The 26,499-nt window shown below is 34.4% G+C and overlaps 1 protein-coding gene across 11 annotated transcripts in view; it reads left to right on the forward strand.

The window, feature by feature from the left end:
- Nucleotides 1–26,499, forward strand: part of ZC3H13 (zinc finger CCCH-type containing 13) — a 91,457-nt gene that overhangs the window by 26,631 nt on the left and 38,327 nt on the right. For 8 of the 11 annotated variants that reach the window (XM_019936540.3, XM_019936539.3, XM_019936543.3 and 5 more), the window contains 4 exons: nt 951–1,059; nt 10,421–10,560; nt 11,138–11,298; nt 16,765–16,962. The exons of 1 other annotated variant lie outside the window; for it this stretch is intronic. In XM_019936540.3, coding sequence (XP_019792099.1) covers nt 951–1,059; nt 10,421–10,560; nt 11,138–11,298; nt 16,765–16,962 — 608 coding nt within the window. Of the gene's footprint in view, nt 1–950; nt 1,060–10,420; nt 10,561–11,137; nt 11,299–16,764; nt 16,963–20,512; nt 20,535–25,754; nt 25,778–26,499 lie in introns of those variants that run through there. 2 more of the 11 variants (XM_073795211.1, XM_019936549.2) reach the window with 2 other exon arrangements.

A 26,499-nucleotide genomic window follows, 5' to 3' on the forward strand; every position in this document is an offset into this window, starting at 1 on the left:
CAGTTATATGCTAGAGCTCTTTAAAAAGAAGACAAAGAGAAATTAATTTGTGTTTTAAGCAGCCAAATTTTATGTCTGGTAATGCCCAGAAAGAACTCTCAGCACTTAATGTCCTTGTGTGTTAGTGTCTTTCATAGTCAGGATTTAGTGTTAATAAAAGTGAGACATGGTGGGGGGAAGATAACAATTCCATGACACTGGTTATTTTCTTACCACCTAGTAAAATGTGGTTTAGAGTCTTCATCTTATGTAACAGGATATTTAATTAAATTTTACGAGCTGAATCACTGTTGTCCTGCTTTGTCTATAGGCTACTGTTATACCTGGAATAAAATGTAAAACTTTTTGGTTTTTAGCTGAAATGTAAAGGTAACTTTTCTAACTATTTTAGTTACCATTTTGGTTTCATCAAAATAGGGAAAATCTCCCCTTTTAAAGCATTTATAAAATTATTAGATGAGTTTGGATTTATCTTTAGCTGTAGGTAAATGCTTTTACGTTAGTATATGACAAGTCTTAGATCAGCAATTATATTTGAGAATCTACTGTGAACGGTGTAACCTTTTTAAGTCATTTTAAAATAGTCACTTACAATTCCTCCAGTTGTACTTTATCCGTTTTAAACTTTACCCCTGTGATTTTCACGTAGAAACTGAGTATGTAGTGTACTACCAAATGCTTATTATTCAATTTTCGTTTTATCTTTTAAAATCTTAGTTACTTCAAACATTTACCAAGTTGCCGTTCTTTAGTAAAACAGATAATAGTACAGTCTTTTCATCGTGATACTCTAGAACGTGTTACTTCCTCTACTTACTGGATGCGTGATTATTTGCAAGACTGATTCTCTAATAAAACAAAGATGAAGTTAGAAATATTCTGTATTATAGTAACTACCTCATGTAGTTTTTATAAATATAATAACCCATGTGTATGTATGTACTTTTTAGAAAGAATCTTCAAGAGGGAGACATAGGGAAAAGGAAGACATAAAAATCACTAAGGAGAGAACTCCAGAAAGTGAAGAAGAAAATGTAGAATGGGAAACTAATAGAGATGGTGAGTTTCAAAAAATCTTTGTTTATATAGTCAATTTATTGATTATTCACTTTGTAGACTTCCTGTGGGCTTCAAAACACTTTCCAGCTATAGTTTCAGAATTGTCTAATTGACTTGTGTCTATCTTACTGAGCTATAAGGCAGAAAATGGCATATAGTAGCAGAACAAAAGCAAAGAAAGCTATTCTCCCTAGAACTTACTGTACAGCATCACAGTCCTTTGGAATTTTATTACATTTGTAAATTTTTAAGTTCCTCAGTACCAAGATTTAAAAGAATCTAAATTTATGTTTATTGTTTTGCATAAAATATTAAAAGTGAGATTCTTAAACCTTAAAGACATAGGAAAATTATTTCTAAAACATTGTTGGATTTCATCTTTCAAGAAATTGAAATCAGATGATAATTGAGACCTGGAATTTGTTCGTAAGAAATTAGCAAAATTATTTTTGAGTCATTGTCTTTAACAAGTAAGCATTTACTTTCCACACCATGAATGTTCTCTCTTCTCTACTTCTGTGATCTGGTATGTGAGCACTGTAGCCTCACACTACCAAATACAGAGAAGGGGAACTCACATTTGTTGAATGTGTTGGGTGTACTGGGCATTTTAATATAACATATAATTACCTCATTAAATCAGTAGCTTTGTTACTCTACTTATAGATGACAAAACTAAAGAGTTTAAGGATGTAAGCAGCTTCCTCATCAGATAGCTGAAAACTGAAACCAGGGGCTAGAAAATTATAGCTGTGGGCCTGCCACCAGTTTTTGCAATAAAGTTTTATTGGAGAACAGCCATGTCTGTTGGTTACATATTTTCTGTGGCTGCTTTTGAGCTACAATAGATGAATTGAGTACCATGACAGCCAAGAGCCTGCAAGCCTAAAATGTTTACTACTATATTTAAGAACTATCTCTGAAAACTTACTAATACTTGAAAAGTACCTTAAATGGCTGTCCAGTAATTTGAACATCAGTACTTTTTAAGGAAATCCATTCCATCTTTATACAGTATTGTCTGTTAAAACGTTGCTTCTAAGAACAAGTAGGAAACTTCTCTATGATTACTTCATGGGACTTCATAAATAAATCTAATACCTCCTACAAAATAGCAGTAAATAAAATATTACAAGCCTTAACTGTTCAAGGATGAATGGCTAACTTTTCCTAAATTCTAAGGGATTAACTCTTAACACACTCAACTTTTTTTTTTCATCTTAATTATTTTTGTATAAAATACATTCCAAAATATATTGGCTGCTTATTTTTCAAAATAGAAACTTCTATTCCCATTACAATAATGCATGCTAATTGTTGAACATTTTAAAGGTTCAGAAAAGCCTAAGTTAGTTTGCTCCTTTTCTTTATAGTAGCTCTTTCAAACCCTCTCCTTAAATCTCAAACCTTCCAGCCCCGCCTCTCACTGTTGTGGTCTCTCCCGTTGTGGAGCACAGGCTCCGGAAGCGCAGGCTCAGCGGCCACGGCTCACGGGCCCAGCCGCTCCGCGGGCATGTGGGATCTTCCCAGACCGGGGCACGAACCCATGTCCCCTGCATTGGCAGGCGGACTCTCAACCACTGCGCCACCAGGGAAGTCTTCTTTATCCACAGACTCTTTTCAACTTCCTGCCACCACACCTATAAACTAGTCTTTCATTCACATCTAAACTTTTTCACTTCCCTCTTTTTCTTTACAAGGGGCCTCCCTCCTGCTGCATAAAGTTATATTCCCCTGATTTCCTCCCACCTCTGCAGTCTTGTTCATTTATTTTGCCTTGTCTTTTACAGCTTTAACATCCATCTTGGCACATTTTCTCTTTTCCCCATATTATTTGGAGCCATCACCCTGCTTATTCCCACTTTACAACCAAATTCTACTTTTTCCCCTCATATTTATTCAGTCTTCTGACGCTTGTCTTCACTAAAACTGTTCTTTAAGGTCACAATAACCTCCTCTTTGCTGAATAAAAGGAGACATACTTGTCTCCTTCTTCTATAACCTTTCTGCAGCATGTGACACATCCCAGAGGCTCTGTCTTCTTGAAACACTTTCCCCTTGGCTTCCATCTATCATTTGTCAGGTTTTCTGTTCTCCTGTTGAAGCCCTTTGGTCTTACATAGAGGCTCCTTGTATGCTGTCTATCCCTTAAATGTTGATTCCCAAGGCTTCGCTCAGACTATCATCTTTAAAAAACGAAAGTGATTTTACTACAAGAGGCTTTTATATGTGAAATTCTTTTAAAAGGTGAGTAAATGTCTCTTATAGTAGTTTTACATACAGAATACATTGCTGTTTCTTACTCTTTCTCTGGAGGTTCTGATTGTTGTGTATCTCTGTGGTTTTTCTGTTTTAAGGAATATTGAAGCATGGAGTTAGACTGAGCTCATTTAATATATTTACCTTCTGCATTTTCAGTCTAAAGTGAATAGCAATTTTAGCTAGACTCAGAAGAAGTCGATCTGTATGAGTAATTGTCAAACTTTTAGGTCTCAGGACACTTTTCACTCTTTTTATAGACCCCAAAGAACTTTTGTTTTGTGGATTATCTGTTTCAGTAGTCTCCATATTAGAAATTGGTTCTGAGAACATTTTAAAATATTTATTAATTTATTTAACAATGACAGCAGTAAACCTAACATATACTTTTATGGAAAATAGCTATGCTTTGCAAAGCAAAAATAGAAATTGGAGGAGGTGGCAATGTTTTACATGTTTTTGCACATTTTGGGGTTTTTTTTTTGCTACACCGCTAGGCTTGTGGGATCAGTTCCCCAACCAGGGATTAAACCTGGGCCACAGCAGGAACGCGCCGAATCCTAACCACAAGACCACCAGGAAACTCCCTGAAAATCTTTTTAACTTCTTAAAGTGAACTCTTAACTGGCTTAATGAAAGACCTCTAGATTTTCATATCTGCTTCTGCATTCAATCTGTTACTGATATCACATATCATGTGACTTCTGGAAAACTCCACTATATACTCAAGAGAGAGTGAGTAAACCAGGCAAATAACGTAGTATTATAGAAATAATTTTGATCTTCTGGAACTCTAGAAATTGTCTTGGGAATCCTTAGGAGTCCTCAGACTACTCTTTGAGAACCACTTGTCTCTAGAAGCAGCTTCTAAAATTTTTAGTTGTTTCCCCTTTACCAAGACTTCTTTTTTTCTCATTTTCCATTTTTCTCTCCAGATGAAATCATGCCCCCAGGGCATCATTAACATCTATGTATTAATGACTCCAATATCTGGAGCTCTTAATTGAGGCATCTACCAACTGGATACCTCCATCTGAGTCCCATATCTTAAGGGCACCACTTTCCTACTGGTTTCCCAAAAGCCTGAGAGTCATTGTTTCGTTGTTTTTTTTTTAATTATCTACTTTATACATATTAGTGTGTATATGTCAATCCCAGTCTCCCAATTCATCCCATCCCCACTTTCCCCCCTTGGTGTCCATACGTTTGTCTCTACATCTGTGTCTCTATTTCTTCTTGCAAACCGGTTCATCTGTACCATTTTTCTAGATCCCACATATAAGCGTTAATATATTTTTTTAATATTTGTTTTTCTCTTTCTGACTTACTTCACTCTGTATGACAGTCTCTAGGTCCATCCACATCCCTACAAATGACCCAATTTCATTCCTTTTTATGGCTGAGTAATATTCCATTGTATATATGTTTATCCATTCATCTATCGATGGGCATTTAGGTTGCTTCCATGACCTGGCTATTGTAAATAGTGCTGCAGTGAACACTGGGGTGCATGTGTCTTTTTGAATTATGGTTTATCCATTCATCTGTCTCGTTTATCCATTCATCTGATGATGGTCATTTAGGTTGCTTCCATGACCTGGCTATTGTAAATAGTGCTGCAGTGAACACTGGGGTGCATGTGTCTTTTTGAATTATGGTTTTCTCTGGGTATATGCCCAGTAGCTGGATCATATGGTAATTCTATTTTTAGTTTTTTAAGGAAGCTCCATACTGTTCTCCATAGTGGCTGTATCAATTTATATTCCCACCAGCAGTGCAAGAGAGTTCCCTTTTCTGAGAGTCATTGTTGATACTACTTTTTCCCCTCAACCCAGACATTTATGGAATTCTGAACATTTCTGTCTACTGAATGTCTTTCAGAACCATCTGTTTCTCTAAATTACTACTAATATTCTAGTTCTTAAGATATTTGTTGCCTATAAATATATTTTATTAAATAACCTTCTAACCTCATGCCTTGAGATTAGCCTTGTCTCCTAAATCATTCTTCACTTAAAGGCAGAATACGCTTCACAAAAATTTTTTTTACTGAAGTATAATAATATGTTCAGAAGAGTGCATGATTCATGTGTACCACTTACTGAATTTTCATGAACAGAACAGCCTTGTATAACCAGCACCCATAAATAAATAGAAAATTATTAGTATCCCATAAGCCCCCTTGTACTCCCTTTCCAGTTACTGCCTCCCAGCCCCCATCTCCCAAAGATAACTGCTGTCCTGATTTTCTGCCACCATGGATTAATTTTGTCTGTTTTTGAGCTCTATATAAATAGAACCTATAGCATGTACTCTTTTTGTGCTTAGCTTCTTTTTATGTTTTAATAAATTTATTTATTTAATTTTTGGCTGCGTTGGATCTCTGTTGCAGTGCGCGGGCTTTCTCTAGTTGCGGCGAGCGGGGACTACTTTGCGGCGCGCAGGCTTCTCATCGCGGTGGTTTCTCTTGTTGCGGAGCACAGGCTCCAGGCGCGTGGGCTTCAGCAGTTGTGGCTCGTGGACTCTAGAGCACAGGCTCAGTAGTTGTGGCGCACGGGCGTAGTTGCTCTGCTGCATGTGGGATCTTCCCGGACCAGGGCTCGAACCCGTGTCCCCTGCATTGCCAAGTGGATTCTTAACCACTGCACCACCAGGGAAGTCCCTGCTTAGCTTCTTTTGCTTACAGTATGTCTGTGAGATTATTGCGTATGGTTATAGTTCATTAATTCTTACTGGTATATAGTATTTCACTGAATATACCATAATTTATTCATTCTGTGGATAAACATTTGAGTAATTTCTAGTTTGGGGTTGTTATGAATAAGTTGCTATTACTATTCCTAATCAGATCTTTGGTAAACATGTACCCATTTCCCTTGAGTTTATGCTTGGGAGTAGGATTGCTGGGCCATGGAGTTTTCATATGTTCATCTTTAGTGGATAATGTCAAGTCAAAAATGATTCTCCTTTCTCTGTTGTTTTTTGCCTTTCTCATCTTAGCCATTCTGGAGGTGTGTGGTAGTATCTTTTTGTGGATTTAGTGTGCATTTCCCTAATGAGTAATGAAATTGAGAACTTTTTCACATTTTTGGCCATTGTACAACCTGTTTTATAAATTCTACTCTCGACTTTTGCCTACTGTTTTATTGTGTTACTGTTTTTTTTAATTGAGTATTCTTTATATATTCTGAATATGAGATCTTCATCAGATATATGTATTGCAAATACCTCTCTCATTCTCTGAGTTAGAGTGAGCTTTTAAAAGAATAAATTGGTTCATTTCATTCCCCTATTTAAAATTCTCTGATTTCCCATTGCCTTGAGGATCAAGTACAAATTCTTTTGTACCTACAAAACTTTTCATTATCCGATTGCTTTCTGTGTTTCCAGCTCCCCACTCCCAAGTCTTTGTTTTTATTTGGTTCCCTAAATTTATCATATTTTTTACCATAAGGACCAGTGCAGTAATATAAAAAGCAAAAGTATCATTTCAGTAGAGGAGAAAATGAATGAACATATTTTGGCAATCTTGGTGGTATGTACATCCTCCTAAAATAAAGCATAAAATCCAGAAGCTGTAAAAGATTTGATTATATGAGGATTCAAAATTTTTTGTGAAACTAAACACGCAAGTGATCTATTAAAAATAGATCACTGTAAGAAAGTATTTGACATGTGTAATGTGTAACCATATAATAAAAGCACTGTATAAACCTATATTGAAATTCCACAAATATATAAGAAAAAGATAGTCCAGTTGGAAAATAGGGAAGAGAAACAAAAATTGGTTACGAAATTCATAGAGGAAATAGAAATGGACAGTAAATGCTCAGCCTTACTACAGGGAAATGCCAGTGGAAATAGAAATAGCATTCTTCACCCATCAGATTGGCAGAAATGAAAACTACTAGTATTATCAAGTGGAAGTTTACATTGGTAAAGCTATTTTGGAGTATAATTCGGCAATATTAAAAATAAAAATCATACTTACCTTTGTCCAGCAAATCTAGTTTGTTCTAAAAAAAATACTTGCTCCTGTAAACTAAGGTAGGTATCAAGATGTTCATTGAAGTCTTGTTTATAATAGCAAACTATTGAAAACAAAGTAAATGTCAGAAGGAAAATGGTTAAACTATGATATGTTCATATCATGAAATGCTTTGCAGATGTTAAAATGAAGATGTTTTACCTTTGTGTATGACATGGAAAAACCTTTCTATGGGGCAATGTGTGTAGAAGAGTATAAATATAAAGCCTTATTTTTATATCTATTGAATATGATTACTTGCATACAGTAGATTGCTGGAAGTAAATTTGTCATATTAAAGGGTATGAATTCTTAAAGCTTTTACCTATACTGCCAAATTATTTTCCAGGCTAGAAATATTAGTTTACATTGCTACATCCAAAGAATGAACATGCCTGTTATCTGTGCCTTTGCCAGTACCAAATATTATAATTAGGAAAAAAATGGCTCTTTAATACATGAAAAAGGCTTATTTATATATCATTTGTGTTTCTTTTTGTGTTTATATCTGTTCATGTCGTTTGCCCATTCTTTTAATTAGTAAGAGTTCTTTATATATAAAGAATGTCAACATTATGTACTAGATGTATTTTTGTTACATATTCTTAAAAAATCTCTGCCTGTTAAATGTGCCATTCTAATTATATTTAATATTTTCCTGATGACTTATAACAGCTGATTCATATAGATGATTCTAAGGTAATTGTAATGATAACCTTAAGCTGTAAGATACGAGAGACATTTTCTAAACTTATTAAATGGTTTGACTCCTTTTTTAAAATAAAATTTTGTTGGAGTATAGTTGATTTACAATGTTGTGTTAGTTTCAGGTGTACAGCAAAGTGATTGAGTTATACATATACCTATATCCACTCTTTTTTTTTTTTTTAGGATTCTTTTCCTATGTAAGCCATTACAGAGTACTGAGTAGAGTTCCCTGTGCTATACAGCAGGTTCTTATTAGTTATCTATTTTATATATAACAGTGTGTATATGTCAGTCCCAATCTCCCAATTTATCCCTCCCCTCCTCAGACTCTGTTTTTGAGTCCTCTCCTAATGTTTTGTGCTTTCTGATTTTTCTTTTGTCAGACTATCAGTTGCATTGTGCCTACTTCATAGCCCATCTCTTATAGATTGGGAAAACATCTTATGTTTGATTATAACAGATATGCGTAAAGTTAGAATAAGTAGTTTCTGAGTAAAGACTTGAGAGCTTTCCCTCTAAGCAAAATATATTAGCTATAGTACCTTGACTTCGACATATATTTTAACTGCTCAGGTCTCTCCCTACCCGCACTTCTCCCTTGGTTGAGTGGTTAGGGATTAAAGACTGAAAGCCAATTTGTCATTTTTTTACATGTGTTCTGTATGGGTGATATTCCCAGAGAGCAGTTTTTAGATGAGCAGAACATTATTGATAATACCTTCAGAAACACTGTAAATCATTCTTCTCAATTAATTACCCTTTCCTTTGTTTTACCCTTAGTATGTGGTAATGAAATTTTATCTGTTAATAATTTAAGAACACAACAAACTGGATCATCGAACCCTATTATTCAGTGATGTAAAGTGTCTCAACGGAGTGTAAAATCATAACTAGAGATAGCCACTATTCATTTAATTAAATTCAGTATCTTTAATTATTTTGTGTAGTAAAAACTGCATGCCCATGAATATTTAGTAATTGCTTGCTGACTGAAAAGCATGATTTAGTCAGTGTTATGTATTTACTGAGAAATTATCATCATACACCAGTATAAGATGAGTAATCAAGTTTTGTGACACAGATAATAAGATATATAATTACCCTCTTAGTCCCCAAGCATGAATGGATAGTTTTCATTCTAATGTATTTACCTATACATGCCAATGATGTCCGTTTGTTTTGTGCTTTAAGCAATCAAGTAGGACTCCTTATCTTTATCGTTTTTTAGTTCTTCATTTTATTTCTCTACCCCAGGTTAGGAAGTGATGATCTTAAGTGCTAAAAGTATAGCTTGAGAAGGCACCTCAGTTTATAATCGGTCAAGCCCAGTGTGTTCATGTGTTAGAATAGAAGTCAGTGAAATTTCCTCCTCCAGGCTTTTGGCATTATTAGCAAATAGGTAGCAGTGCCAGGAGCCTCTGAAAACTACATGTTGTAATGAAATAGTTCTTCACACCACTCTTCCCCCACCCAAACCAACCCTCAGATTCTTTTCCTTGGAAAGGATGAATAGAAATAGATACATGCTATCAGATCCATTGAAGAGATGGACAGTTCTAGTCTAAGAAACTAGTACAAATCACTTATAATGAAAATGTTATAGATCCTTCAGAAATTAGCTCATGTACACATTAGTATTAAAATTACTTAACTTTATTTTTAGATACAAATTAGTTAGGATATTAATTTTTTAAAAAGCAACAAAACTGGAAACAGTATTGCACACCTAATGTGACCTTAATTTAATACTGAGTCTTTAAGAAAATGAAGAAGATAATCATATCATATGCAGCATGAAATATTGAAGGCTTTGGTGCCTTTAATGCTTAGAATTTATAGCTGAGTGTTTTAATTGTATCTTTTTTTTTTTTTTTTTTTTTTTTTTGCGGTACGCGGGCCTCTCACTGCTGTGGCCTCTCCCGTTGTGGAGCACAGGCTCCGGACGCGCAGGCTCAGCAGCCATGGCTCACGGGCCCAGCCGCACCGCGGCATGTGGGATCTTCCCAGACCGGGGCACGAACCCGCGTCCCCTGCATCGGCAGGAGGACTCTCAACCACTGCGCCACCAGGGAAGCCCTAATTGTATCTTTTAAAAATTCCGTCTCCTAACCAAAAACCCAAACAGCCCAAAATCACTTCCAGAAAACCCAGGAACCTTAAAAATGTTTGTTTTCATAAAGAAATTAGCCATATTGATTTTAATTCTTTACAGAAACAGTGTATATTTCTTTTATCTTTTTGAAGTATGTTGTTCTTGTTAAAGAATCTACCATTTTAATTTGTATAAAAAATAGTTGAAAAATTTTCTCTAATTTTTGGTATAGATAATTATAGTTTCCGACAAGTAATGGAATTTTTATTTTAAAGATTCTGACAATGGAGATATTAATTATGATTATGTTCATGAGTTGTCATTGGAAATGAAGCGTCAAAAGATACAGAGGGAATTAATGAAGCTGGAACAAGAAAACATGGAGAAAAGAGAAGAAATTATTATTAAAAAGGAGGTATGCTATTTATTGAAATTTGTTAGTAATTAACATCAAAATGAGTACTGATCAGAGAACTCATTAGCTGCTTGCTACATCTTAAGTTGTATTAGGATATCGATACTTCACATATGTTAATTAATCTTCACATTTCTCTATTAGATAAATAGGACATATATTTGTTATTGAATAAACAAAACTGAGTTTCTGTTGCCTGGAGTCACCAGCTAATGTAAAATGGGACTTGAATCTATGTACATCTGGTTTTTAGGCCCATGCTATTTCTAGAATACTTGTTTCTTTTTTAAAGAGTAGAAAGATACAATATATTTGAATATAATTTTTTTTTCTGAGGAGATTTTGAAATTTCATAATTTTAGTTTGCTTTATTGATATTAGTGTTATGTTGGGGCAGTTAGTATTGGTTAACAGCATAGGTTCAGGAGCCAGACTAATATTAATATGTGGTCGCTATCATAACACTTAATACTTCATCTGAAGTTTGGTATAATTTAAAAACACGTGCTTTGTTGTCTGATTATAACAACCATGATTGGAAGAGTTTCTGAATTGAGTTACTGAATTCTTTTGGAAGGTTTCACCAGAAGTGGTTAGATCAAAGTTATCTCCATCACCTTCTCTAAGAAAGTCTAGCAAATCTCCAAAGCGAAAATCAAGCCCTAAGTCGTCATCTTCAACTAGCAAGAAAGACAGGAAGACAACTGCAGTATCCTCTCCCTTGCTGGACCAGCAGAGGTCAGTAGGGTGATAAATAGTGCCAGAATGAAATAGCTTTTTCTGAAGTGATATTCAAAAGAATTACTTGGTAGATTACATAAAGATACTTTTAATTCATTCAGTATTTAATGTAAACTTTTTTCTTCTAAGAAAAAAGTGTGAAAAGTTTCCATTTAAAAGAAAATTATAGAGAACAATAAAGCAAAGGTTTGTGTCCCATCTGTATATGCTTCAGAGCTTTTTATTTTTTAAGAATAAACAGCTATATTTCTGGTCCTTCCCTCTTGAATTTGTTGTTTATGATACCTATGCATGTGTGTTTATACTTCCATAATACGTATTATCTTATAATATATAGTATTACTTTCATCTATTTAATCTTAATATAGATACAACTTTTCTTCTGTAACTTTTTCACTTAGCATTTTTTTTACATTTATCTATATCGATGTATGTAGCTGTAGTTCTTTCATATTAGTATTTATGTATTTATCTACTTTTCTTTTGTTGAACGTTTAAGTTGATTTCAGGTTTTAGCTCTTACAGATTATGCACAATGAACATTCTTGTCTCCTTGTGTACATGATCAAGAGATTAAATTCTTTATAGTATGTATGAAGCAGTATGAATATATTATTTAGAATTATTGTAGTAGTCAATTGAAAGAATAAAGATAGAAATAAATTACATTGAGGGGTTGAGAATAAGGCAGGAGATACCTTTTCATTTAATGTCACTGTGGACTATTTAAATTTTATTAAAGGACATACACTAATTTATTATTTAAGAAAAAGGCTAAACTAAAAACCTCTTCCCAATATTTGACCAGTTGGCAAATGTCTGTTTGAACCCATAATGAAACTCATAGTTGTCTCCTTCTAGTTTCTAGAGGCTTTAACCCTATTCTAGATTCCATTTACTTTTTACCTAGTTTATTATATCATCCTACTAACTCTATTTATCTAGTGTCCATTCTGCCACACATATAAACATTTTCATTCAGCTGCCCTAACCCTTCACTTTACAGATGTTGTGAGAGAAATCTTAAAATAACAATTACAATTAATTTATTATGCCATTGAAAAACTTAGTAGTTTGACTGAAATTCAGATTTTTTAGAATAGCATTCATACTTTGATCTTTCCACTGTTTCCACTCTTGTTCATATTTTTGTCCAGCCTTCTTCCTACACTCATCACCTTCAGTCCATCTATGTCTAGCTCAGATTCTGTCTTTCCATTAAGTTTTCCCATTTCTCCTTACTGAACATAATTTCTGTTCCCTTTATGTATCAGATTTTATTTATACCTCTCACTTAATACTAATTGCTATTTGTATTATATTTTAGCTGTGGCACATATGTTTTACAACCTCTATTAAATTTAAGCTCCTTGAAGATTGCAGTCTTCATGGTTCACTGTTCTATCTCCCCACAGCACCTACTCTGCAAAGAGCTTTGTATTGTAATAAGGCACTCTGTACAGTTGACTTGATTCTCTCCTTTGTGCCTAAGATTGAATAAAGGGATATGAAAGAAGCTGAATTATACAGTGATATGATTTACCCCACTTGCTCTTTATTCTTTTGATTAACCAATTATATAATTTTCCCTCAATTCCATTCATTTCCCAAAAAACTGCCAGCATACCAGAAATACTCCTTTTCATTTTCTAATCCTTTCTAAATATTTATAAAATCTTCAAAACTTAATCTCTTCGTAGAAAGTTTCTATAACTATTTAGATGAAGGGTTAGTTTCATCCTGTTCGTTTTCATGTAGTCTTCTCTTACTGCTTTGTTAGTAACTCACTTATACTTTGATGAATATTGAGCATAATAATTACTCACATTGATTTAACTACTATATTTCTGTATCATAAGATATTGACTTTAAGATGCACCATTAATTTAATAATAGAAGCAGAAGGATCTGGAAAACAGTACGTTAAAGGTACAAAGAAAACACTGAATTGGATATAGCATTTCTGTAGTTGTGCAGTTTACATTGCCTAGAGTGGGTCAGACCATCAACTTTTAGTTACATTGTGGATCATACTATAAACTGAATACATTCAACAAGTTAAGGATTGGAATCAGTTAAAATTCAATGGAATGTTGCAGCCAATGCCAGTAAATCAACTGAGGTGACAGTCAGGTAAACAAACTCCTTGGTTTTACATGATTATCATATTGAGTAGACAGAGATAATCACAGACAAATTAAGACTCACACTTCTCTGTGAAAATTGGCAGTTTTCTTAGACATTTATTGTGAGAGAGAGCCTGATGGAAAGCTTTAAGCTGAAACATGTGAAGTATGTCAAAAGCTATTCAAAAAAAAATAAGTTTTGGGGAGAGAGAGAAAAAGGCTCTAAAAGTGATAGAAGTAGATAATTGAGCTGTGTGCCACAAATAGGAAGTGGGCTCTTTGCCACTAAAGGATAATCATTTGACTTAAAAAAAAATGTTGAAAGATCTTGTTGACTTCAGAATGCACAAAATCAACTTTGGCCCATTCTGTTGGAAGTTACTTGCAAACTCTGTAACACAACTATGTTTTCCAACTACATATATTTTTTAAGGTATTTGAAGAAATTCTGCACTTTAGTGAGTGTACTGGCATTATCCTGGTGGTTATAATAGCTTAATCCCAGAATGTGAATTTAACACAACAGAAGTTTATTTCTCACTCAAGTAAGAAGTGGGTGTTTCTGATTAATAGGTGACTCTTCTATACATGCAGCTTCAGTACCTAGGCTCCTTCTGACCATGGCTTTACTTTCTTAGGTTTTTGAGGACACCAAAGAAGAAAAAAATTAAGAGTATTGCACTTATTTAGTTACATAGTTTACAATTACCTGGAGTATGAGAGTCTTATTAGTTAGGCCTGGAAGTGGTGTACATCACTTTCACTCACATTCTTTTTGGCCAGAGCTTGGTCATTTGGCCACATCTAACTTCAGAACGGTCTAGACAGTATGGTTCAACAGTATGGCCAGGACAAAAGTGTAGTAAACACCTAGCTAGTTTCTGTCACAGGCAATGATGTGAAAATACAGTCTGTGTCAAGAACTTCTCTATCATTTTATCTTGAAAATGGTTTTTTAAGTAATTTTTGTGACTATCTACCAATTATTGATCAGTGTGTGTCTTTTAAGTGGAAAAATATGTAGAAATGTAGACACATCACTTATCTGTTAAATACATTAAAAATTTGAGTCACTTCATAAATATGCAGTGAGATATGTAACTAATAATCGTTTTGGCAGAAGACAAAGATGAAAAGTAGATTTGGTCATATTTTAATAACTTCTGATTTGCTAGATGGTTGACCCTATCTATGACAATAAGAAGTAGGGATAAGGACTAAGAGAGGTAAATTTTCTGAATACCTGCTATGAGTCAGTTGCTTTTATCTGTTTTTAATCTTACCAGCAATTTTGAGGAAGATACTATCCGTTACCTTTTTTACAGCTAAGGCATCTTGGGATTAGAGAACTCTAGGTCACAGGAAGTAAGTTTTAGGATTTTGGCTTAAGTTGTCATTTATAAATAACAATAACTAGTGAAATAAGTAGCTGATGAAAACTTACCAGATGTGTGAAGAGAAAGGGCTACTTAAAAACTCCGTACCAGGCTGAACATTCAATGTTGCAGAAAACAGGAACAAATTTAAATAAGAAATTAATTCAAAATTTTAATATGATTTGAGAGGATATTGATTGATCTGTTGAGAGCAGTTGATCGTGAAAATAAAAGCAATCTGTGAACAAAAATATTTTGGATGAAAAATGATTTTTAAAACTGGAAATAGCAGAATAAAGAGATTGCCAAATTTAATATTAGTAGAATGAGTGCAACCTAAAAGAAAATTTACTGAATTTGAAAACACATTTAAGATATTTCCAATATTTTAAGATATTGGAAAGCAAAAGGAGAGATGGAATAATGGAAAACAATGGAGGAGTGATCTAGGAGATGCAGTGACTATAATAAAGCAAACCAGAGAGACTCGGGTCACATGGAGAATTGATGAAATAAAAATAGAAAAAAAAGTGAGTAAAAGACTAGGGTTTCAGATTGAAGCAGCACAGTGAGTGATAGAAAAGGTTAAAAAAAGAATGTATGCTTATCTTGATGAAATTTTTAGTTTGCAAGGAATAATATAATAATGCATACAGTCAGAAAAGCTGGGTAACCTGCATAGGAAAAGAAATTAACTCTCTTTGGACTTTTCATCCAAAACACTAAATGCCACAAAATATTGTAACAATATTTATAGAGCTCTGAGGGAAAAGGATATGACACCAAAATGCTCAAACTGTTGTCAGGGTAGGAAGTAAAGACAGACAATTTGTAATGTGTAAAGGCTCAAAGTTATAGCATTTAGATAAAATGCTTTTAAATGCCAACTTTTAAAGAGGATAGTCTAGACCCAAAAAAACAATCCCAGGTAGATTAACCGTGAAATACAAAATTCTAAAATTTAAAGGATCAATCTCTGTAATCTAAGAGTTGGGAAAGATTTAAATGAATGTTTAAGATTTAAAACAAAGATTTAAAAGAATATTTACTAACAGTGCTTAAGGTTTCATTTATAGTTGATGTAATTGTTCTTTATAATGCTGAAAACATGGAAACCACCTGAAAAACTTATCAATGTGAAATTGTTTAAAGAAGTTATGGAGCATATCTATTAAAGGAAATTCTGTACAGTCCATAAGAATAATTATCAAAATCCACTTTTTTGGGCTTCCCTGGTGGCGCAGTGGTTGAGAGTCCGCCTGCTGATGCAGGGGACACGGGTTCGTGCCCCGATCCGGGAAGATCCCACATGCCGCAGAGCAGCTAGGCCCGTGAGCCATGGCTGCTGAGCCTGTGCGTGTGGAGCCTACGCTCCGCAACGGGAGAGGCCACAACAGTGAGAGGCCCGTGTACTGCAAAAAAAAAAAAAAAAAATCCACTTTTTTGTTATAGAAAGATACCCATGCTATATTTAGTACAAAAAATTTTACAAAACATTGTTATTATGACTGTGTGTATGGGGTGGCAGGGAGGGAAGAAGGGAAAGAGACATGGAAAAAGTGTGGACATATATCCAAGGTGTTAACATTGGCTATACTTGGGTAATGGAATTATAGGTGATTTTTACTTTTTCATCTACTTTTCTATAATAAGCTTTAAAAAAAAAATTCAGTTCATGCAGTTGTTTTATTTTATGATATTTTCCTTCCTGAAAGAATCTCTTCCTATTCCACCTCTTATCTTTTCTCAGAAATATACCCTTTAAAATTATATAATAAGCAGTATTAATGAAGTAGGTAGCAAGTAAATTTTTTTTGATATTGATTGCTAGTATATAAAATAGTAAATGGCAAGTTATTAAAAGGAATGCTACCATTTTTTAAAAGTGCTTTGTTAAAATGAAAAAAATATTTGACCTTCTAAAAGTCTTTAGACTTCTGATAGCTTTCTGTTACCTTCAGGAATTCAAAAAGCAACCAAAGTAAGAAGAAAGGACCTCGTACTCCTAGCCCACCCCCTCCTATACAGGAAGATATTGCTCTGGGGAAAAAATATAAAGAAAAATATAAAGTAAAAGACAGGATAGAGGAAAAACCAAGAGATGGAAAGGACAGAGGACGAGATTTTGAAAGACAAAGAGAAAAAAGAGACAAGCCAAGGTAAGTAGGATTGTATATTTTAAATAATCTTACTTTCTTAGAATCTAAACTACTATTCAGAAGCTTTTAGGCATTACTACAATGGATTACTTAGTGTTTTTGAACTATGTATAAGTATTTAATACTTACCATATTGAAATATCAATACTTCAATCAATGTTAATATGTTTATAAAACATATAAATCATTATGATTTAAAAAACATAAAATTTCTTAATTTTAACCATTTTTAAATGGCAATTTGGTAGTGTTTTTTATATATATATACTATATATATGTATATACAGTATATTCACAGTGACATGAAATAGATCTTCAGAACCTTTTCATCTTACAAATCTGAAACTCTATAACCCTTAAACATCTCCTTTTCACTCCCCCACCTATCTCCTGGCTCCCCAGTCCATAGTAAACATCGTTCTACTTCTCTGTTTCTTTGATTTTGACTCCTTTAGATACCTCATATAAATGAAATCATTTTGTCTTTTTGTGACTGGCTTATTTTACTTAGCATAAGGTCTTCAAGGTTCATCCATATTGTGGCATGTGACAGGATTACTTTCCTTTTTAATGCTGAATAATATTCCATTGTCTATATACCACGTTTTGTTTATCCATTCATTTGCTGATGAACGTATAGGTTGCTTCCACCTCTTGGCTATTGTGAATAGTGCTGTTATGAACATGGGTGTGCACATCTCTTCAAGACCCTTCTTTCAGTTTGTTTGGCAATGTACTCAGAAGTGGGATTGCTGGATCATATGGTAGTTTAATTTTTAATTCTTTGAGGAACTTTCATACAGTTTTCCATACAAGCTGCTGTACACCATTAACAGTGTACAAGAGTTCCAATTTCTTCACATCCTCACCAACACTTATTTTCTGTGTTTTGGATAGTAGCCATCCTAACTGGTATGAGTTGATACTGTGGTTTTGATTTGCGTTTCGCTGATTATTGATGATGTTGAACATCTTTTCATTGCTTTGTTTTTTGGCCACTCGTATATCATCTTTGGAGTGATGTCTATTTAAATCCTTTACACATTTTTTATTTATTTTTTTTTTTGCCGTACGCGGGCCTCTCACTGTTGTGGCCTCTCCTGTTGCGGAGCACAGGCTCCGGACGCGCAGGCTCAGCGGCCATGGCTCATGGGCCCAGCCGCTCCGTGGCATGTGGGATCCTCCCGGACCGGGACATGAACCCGTGTCCCCTGCATCGGCAGGCGGACTCTCAACCACCGCGCTACCAGGGAAGCCCTCCTTTACACATTTTTTAATTGAGTCCATTTGATTTTTGTTGTTGAATTATAGGAATCCATTATAATTATGGATGTTAACCCCTTATCAGATATATGATTTGCAAATATTTTCTCCCTTTTCATAGGTGGCCTTTTCATTCTCTTGATAGTGTTTTTTGATGCACAGAAGTTTTTAAAGTATGAGGTAGTCCCATTTGTCAATTTTATGTTGTTGCATGCGATTTTGGTGTTGTATCCAAGAAATCATTGCCAACCCCAATGTCATGAAGATTTTTCCCTATGTTTTTTTGTAGGAGTTTTATTAAGTCTTAGATCTTATATTTCAGTCTTTAATGCCTTTTGAGTTAATTTTTTGTATGTGGTGTAAGGTAAAGGTCCAACTTCATTTTTTGCATGTAGAAAACCACTTTTCCCAGCACCATTTTTTGAAGGAACTCTCCTTTCTCCATTGAATGTTCTTGGCACCCTTGAAGATCATTTGACCATATATGCAAGGATTTATTTCTGGGCTCTCTTTTACTCCATTGGTCTGCTTGTCTGTCTTTCTGCTAGTACCACACTGTTTTGATTACTGTGGCTTTATAATACATTTTGAAATCAAGAAGCATGAATCCTCTTTGTTATTACTTTTTGAAATTATTTTGGCTATTTGAGTTCCCTTGAAATTCCTTATAAATTTGGGATGAATTTTTATATTTCTGCAAAAACTATCTTTGGGGTTTTGATAGGGATTGCATTGAATCTGTAGATCTCTTTGGATGATATGGACATCTTAACCATATTAAATCTTCCAGTCCTTGAGCATGGAATGTCTTTCTGTTTATTTGTATCTTAATTTCTTTCAGCAGTGTTTTGTAGTTTTCAGTATACAAGTCTTTGACCTCCTTGGTTAGGTTTATTCCTAAGTATTTTTTACGTTAAGTAATTTTTATGCTTTATTTTGTTCTTTTTTATACTATTGTAGATGGAATTGTTTTTTAAAATTTCCTTTTCAGATTGTTCATTGTTGTATAGAAACACAACTGATTTTGTGTGCTGATTTTGCATCCTGCAACTTTGCTGAATTCATTTGTTAGTTCTAACAGTTTGTTTTGTTTTGTGGAACGTATAGGGTTTTCTACATATAAGATCATGCCATCTGCAAGTAGAGATAATTACTTTTTTCTTTCCAACTTGGATGCCTTTTTAAAATTTTTTTTGACTAATTGCCCTGGCTAGGACTTCCAACACTGTGTTGAATAAAAGTGGTGAGAGTGGGCATCCTTGCCTTGTCCCTTAGAGGAAAAGCTTTTAGTCTTTCACCATTGAGAATGATGTTTGCTATGGACTTTTCTTAAATGGCCTTTTTTTATGTTGCGATCATTCAGGATAAATTATCCATCCAGTAAGCAGCTGATAATAGTTTTATGATATATAAGTTCAACAAAACCCAGTCTTTTCCCCAAAAAAGATTTTGGTGATAAGCTTAGCCCTTTCTTTGTCTTGGTAAGAGATCATCTTGTCTAACTTATTTAGATGAATCAATTTTTTTTTCTCTCCTCCCTGTGGTGACTTAGAAGAACCAGAATGATTCTGTCAGCTGTTGCTAGGACCTAGCAACATTATTATGTCTTACTGGAGCAATAAAAACTGGTTAACTGGAGCATCCATAATTCTTGAACATATTTTCCTAAAATACACTCTTTATCTTATTCAATCTGGTAGGTTTGTTTTTGAAAATGACATGTAAATCAGATATAAATTATGTTAAATGTTCTTGCTGATTTACATTTTAAGAAGTCTTTATTCTTCTCTAATGGTTCTTGGTGCTCTTGTCTTATTATTTTGACCCAGAAATCTTTGAGAAGTGATTCTTAACTTATATCCCTGGGTAGTTCACCACTGAAATGGTAACACATTTTGTATTATGAGGAATTGAATATTACAGAGATTGATTCTTCATTTTCCATTTTTTTCTCCCTGGCCATCTCTACCAGGAGTAGTAAGGTATGCCTAAGATTCACCTGTTGCTCAGTGTACAGAAAAATCTGAACTTGGTTTATTTCTTCTCTCTAAGGAAACTAAGCAGCAGATTACTGAAGGACTGCATGGGTACCTGATTGTCACTGGAGTTCTAAAGCCGTATTTGACAAGGTTGAAAGGGGGCATTTTGATTTAGGAGGAGTTGATTTGATTTCCAGGTGTTTTTTTTTTTTTAAGGCAGATTCATTAATTTAATTTATCTCCATTACTGTTAATAAAGAATTCTAAAGCCAAACAGTATATTTAAGAATCTTTGTCATTGCTTTCAGATTCTGGGGTATGTAATCAAAGGTTAGTATCTAAAATCCTTTTGGAGAAAATTGCCATTTAATATTAATTTAGATGTTATAATGGGTTTATTGGGAGTATTTTGGTTATCAGGATGTGTTGTGCTTAAGTGAAAGTATGCTAATACATTTATTATTTATTAGGTTACTGAATACCTAGTGTGTGGTGGACACTGCTTTAAACATTGGTGATGCAGCAGTGAACAAAAATCTTGTCAGAAACTTTGTTACTACAGGTGGAAGTAATACAGTAATCATGTGTGTTCCCTTCCAAGTAAAGTAAGACTAACTAGGCCTATTGTATATAGGGGATTGCTTACGTTTCTTAAAGGGTGGTTCCCAAATGCATATGCATACATGTGAGACAAATGATGTAACAAAGCCACATGATCCTATGACTTTAAGTCCTTCTCCCTGTCTTCTGTGTCTCAGTTCTTCAACTTTCTACACCAGGAGCTACTAACCTGGATTTTAGAGGTCTGATTTGTGAGTTAAAATTTGCCTGTGTATGTTTTCCTGAGGGGTAGAGTGTCCATATCCTCCCAGAAAAATTCATGATTTCCCCATTCTCCAAAAATTCTTAAGAGTTATTAATCATTCTTTAGGCCTTTGCCACTAATCTGGCATCGAGGATTTCAGTACTCTCATCCCAAACCTTTATTGGCCATGTCAACCTAGTGAAGAATATACTCTCTTCCCAGAATATTTGTTAATTTGAATAACACTAAATTCTGTTATGTAGTTGCTTTTGAAGCGAGTAGTTTCCAGGCCATAGTTCTTAAAGGAATTCTGTATCAGTGTCTTACAATTTGACTGGTAGACTTCACTCAGCAATGATTTATTTATGCAACATTGATCAAAGCCTGCATACCACTTATTTATCCAAAAAAACATGCCTTATAGATTTATTTTATTACTCTGCTTTTAGAGAATGTAGCAATTTCCCGTAATACTTTTAAAAATACTTGATTACTTGGAACTCAACTAAACCATTTATATTCTGTAATTTGTTTTAGAAGATATGAGCTCACAGGAAAATTAAGTTTGAGTTAGGTATTTAGTCAGAAAATCACTTGTGAAGGGAATATTTTGTATCAGTATTCCTAACCTACTGTATCTAGATAATCCTAAACTAGATATTTCAGCAGTGTTTCAGTGGACCTCTAATATCATCTTTATCAATGAAAATCTGTATTCTATATTCTTTGCTGAATTAGGAATGACCAGTATATTAGTGTAGTTTAAGAACAAGGGCCTAAGGAAACACAAAAACTTTTTGGATAGTAGTTAACCAGAGAAATTAGCTAACAAGTGCATATAGTTCATTCTGCTGGTTAAATATGGTTTTATGATAGGTAATATGTTTTGATCAAAATACTAATCAAAATGCAGAATTTTGTGGTTTAATAAGATAGTATTAAGAGCATAGTAAGTTGTTGTATTTTTTTTAAATCACTTTATTATAATTACCTGAATATGTCTTGATAAGAGTATAAATGCCTACATGAGTCTTCCTCAGATTTTAAAGACAGATGTGATCATTCAAAACTTACTGACTGGGCTTCCCTGGTGGCGCAGTGGTTGAGAGTCCACCTGCCGATGCAGGGGACATGGGTTCGTGCACCAGTCCGGGAAGATCCCACATGCTGCGGAGTGGCTGGGCCCGTGAGCCATGGCCGCTGAGCCCGTGCGTCCGGAGCCTGTGCTCCGCAACGGGAGAGGCCACAACAGTGAGAGGCCCACATACCACAAAAACAAAAGCAAAAACAAAAAAACAAAAACAAAACAAAAAAAACGTACTGACTTTGACATCAGCTTAGAATAAGCAAATTACCACCAAATTGACAGTCTTATTTTCTTTCAGTGATTGCACACATCTGAATAATTAAAATCAGAATGTTTCAGATGTTTGACAAAGACTATTACCTATTGGATTAATTCTTTAATTTATTCATTATCTACCATTCATGTTCAAATACCATGGTCTGGACTGGTGAATCTTATTCTGTGGCCATGAAGGACAGGACAGGGAGGAATCCATGTGTGAACTAAGCATTTCTGTAGACTGAATTGATAGTTTCTTGAATCAGTATGTACCAGTGTTACTCAGTTATATATAGAGGATGGAAGAATTACATGTTAATGTTACATTAACATTATTATGGAGCATTTCACAACATAAAAATAGAATAGTATAATGACCCTCATATCCATAGTTTCATCTGTACCCCTATCCACCTCCCCCATCCAGTGTTATTTTGAAGCAAATCCCAGACTTCTTATTTCATTTCATCTGTATATATTTTAGTATATATCTCTAAAAGAAAAAAACACTTAAAAATATACAATTACTATCTATATCTATATCTATATATATATACACACACACAATCAGTATATATATATAACTGAATCACTTTGCTGTACACCAGAAACTCACACAATGTTGTAAATCAACCATACTTAAAAAAAAAAAATACAATCACTATACCAGTATCCCATCTAAAAGGAAAAAAGGAGAATAATGTAATTTTAAAATTCAGACTTTAAAAACATTGATGAATTTGTAATATCTTTTATAATATTTTCCCAATTAGTCGACATTAGCACAAATATCATGAAGGATATGCAAATCTTTTAATATTAATGTGGAACCTTTGTATTCAGATTGGGAGTTGCTTGTCTGAGGCATTGTCTTTTTTCTGCATTTAATTGAGCCCTGTCTATAGACCTAAAAAGTATTTTTACATGAATACTAATTTAGGCTAGGGATATAAAATTAAGACACTTAAAGAAATATGTAATATAGCTGAACATAATTATATAATATACTGAATTCATGGTAGACATGTTAAAAATGAAATCGTTTTATAAATATCAAAATAACTTCATCAGGGGGCAAAAAAGCCATTTACATTTAGTCCAATTGATCAAGGCTTGGACTTCCTTTTATAGGTGTGATATTGGGAAAATCTGTTGAACTCAGAAAAGCTCCTGTTTTGCAGCCAAAATCTAGAGTGGTATTTACGTTCCTAAAAAGTGTGCTCTTGACCCTTTGTCTGTCATGCCTGATGGAATTAGAGACTTGAGAGGAAAATGGTTCTTTGGGGAGGTTTTCAGTAGCAGGAGGTGGTTGGGAAGTTTAGCCCTGTTTAATAATTGGTCCAATCAGAAATGCATAACACGGCATACAAAGGCCAAAAGTTTAATCTGGTAAAAATATGGGACTGTGTAGTATGTAATGAGATTAATGAAATAACAGATACCCAGCCACACTATCAAAATCCATCTCTGTCTGGCTGTGGTTTGGTGTTATCTGGTGGTAATTTTCTACTGACAGTTAAATGACCTGTGACTGGATTGAACTTCCAGGACAGTGGCAGTGATTTCAAGAATCTCCCTTATTTGACATCCATTTTCTTGGCCTGACTGAGGAGATTTGGGGTCTGAGAAGTCGGACTAGGGACTTGAGAACCGTTGTTTACCTCCCTCTTTCCTAAGACTGGATTGCTTGCTGTTCCTTGGCAGGGGCTGGGCCTCTCCATCTCCTCATCACCCCATCCTGTCCCAGGAGAAAGTGATAAGTTTAACTTCTTCCACCAGGTAGAAGATAGGAGCCAGCTGTCTTAATATTTGTTATGCTGGTGTATATTGTTTCTGGGCTTTACTGCATTTGGAATACCAACTCTCTTAGAGCTTAAAAACAATCTCCCCATGTGCCAGGGATACTGGATATTTGTCTCTTCTGACTCTTGATCACAACAATAGGTACAGTTTTTAGCTCACTCAAGTCATGGGATTGAACAAGTTCATGTAAGGCTTTTGAACCAGATTCTGGAAAATTATTATAATTAAATGGCACATAATTCTGGACTTGAATATCATTGAAGGATGTGCTAATAATGCTTATGTTAACATTCTTCTCCATTCTTAGACTGAGGTTTTTGAAATTAATTCATTTCTACATAAATGCAAAAATGAAATTGAACCAAAATTATTAGTACTTGGCTTAGATTTACTTGTATTATGTACTTCTTACTAGTTTGCTTGAATCAAATCTGTTTTTCAAGTACCATTTATTTATGGAGGAGACATCTTTCAAAAGATTCCCACAACAAAAGTATTCTAGTTTCTGTAGATCATTCGGTTAGAAATGATTCCCCTTCTGAGGAGTATTTATCACCTGCTGCAAAGGGAGAGCAAGCTACTAGGTCTGAAACAAATCATCACACAGAAGCATTTTCTTTCTCTGTCTTACATATTTATTTAGGCAAGTTGCTCAATTTCTGAATGACACTTCCCTGCCCAAAACTCTCCAGTGATTTCTTTTATACTTAGAATAAAATCTGAACTTTTATCATGACCTAGAAGACTCCGTATCCTCTGTCCCCTGCCTGCTTTCTGACCCTCTCATGAACTTTCCATTCTCCCATGAATCATAGTTATACTTGTCTTCTTTCTGTTCTTTTTATATATCACCATCCCTCCTGCCTCCTTTATGGTTGCTGAGTCCTCAGCATGAAAAGCTCTTACCTCAAATTTTCAGCTCTTGGCTCAAAAGCTATCTTCTTAGTAAAGGCCCTTTCCTTACCAAGCACCTAATGTAGTCCTCCGATGTACTTTTTTTGGATCTAACAGTTTACACTTCATTACTCTGTTGTATAGACTTGTATGTTGCATTAATTAGCTGAAATTGGCTCTCTTTGTTGTTGGTGGGCTACTCCTGGACTCTACAACTAAGACAGACTGTTTTTCAGTTCTCTCTGTCTCAGTTACCTCATAGGGTTGTCATCATGAAGACGAAATGAGTTAATATACGAAAGCACTTAAAACAATGCTGTGGACATAGTAACAGCATATGTTACCTGCTATTGTTAATATTATTATAATCATCATTATTGTTAGTGATTTTGTCTGTCTTCTTCATTTCTGTATCCTCAGTGTCAAAAATAATGCTTAGCATAAAAGGTACTCACTTAACATTTGTCCAGTGAATCAAAACGACTCTTTTCCTTCCTCCCTCCCTCCCTTCCTCCCTTCCTTCCGGCATCCCATTGGAGGTTAGGGCCTCAACATATAAATTTGGCGTGGAGGGTGGACACAAACATTCCTTTGATAATGGATGATTAACTCAACAAACTTATTTTTTCCCTGAAGGATAAGTAGGAAGAAAAATATGGTTAAAATGCTGAAGCCGTAATGTGACAACACATTGGTGCTCTGTCCTTAATATGACAGCTTGATTATGTAAGCTTGAACTGAAATTTTTTCTTCCATGTTATAGACACCAAATTGGAATAGACATGTGATTAGACTGTAATGTGTTTTAAAAGATAGTATCATGAACTATTTTATTTAAGTTTTGTGAACAAATCACCAAAGGGTATTGCAGACATTCCTGAAATAATTTTGAGTATACTCCAGAAATAAACTCAAAACTAACCAAAATGTCAGTTCAGTGGAGAGCCACATTCTTTATTTTTTCAGTTTAGGTATTTCCAAACTGACTAGAACCTAATGAAATTGAAATTGGAAAGCACCAAATGATAGTCAAATTAGAATTTCTCAGTCTTGCAGTGATTTTTCTGTTCAGTATTTGAATAGCCATTGGTCATAAATGGTTTTCCAAATTTGGGCAAGACCCATTGAGCATTTGTACTCATATCTGTTAGTAAGTAAATTTCAGTTTAGACTCAATTAAGCTATGGTGGTTTATGTCTTATTTTTTTTATGTGAGAAAGGAATAACAATTTTTATTAAAAGTCTGAAAGTACTGCAGAATCGTAAATAACTATAATGTTTAGGATAATGTGGTGTTCTAGTTAGCTGACTTTTATTTTTTAAGTCAACTATTATCCAGAAGGTGATTTTGTTTAATTTCTTGTTTTGCAAAATTCTTTCCTATATATCTGACCACTTTCCTGACTCAGTAACATGTATTTTATAGATTTAAACCTTTTATTGATAAA

The sequence above is a fragment of the Tursiops truncatus genome, chromosome 18 (assembly GCF_011762595.2).
Source record: "Tursiops truncatus isolate mTurTru1 chromosome 18, mTurTru1.mat.Y, whole genome shotgun sequence".
In the NCBI taxonomy this organism is placed as follows: domain Eukaryota; kingdom Metazoa; phylum Chordata; class Mammalia; order Artiodactyla; family Delphinidae; genus Tursiops; species Tursiops truncatus.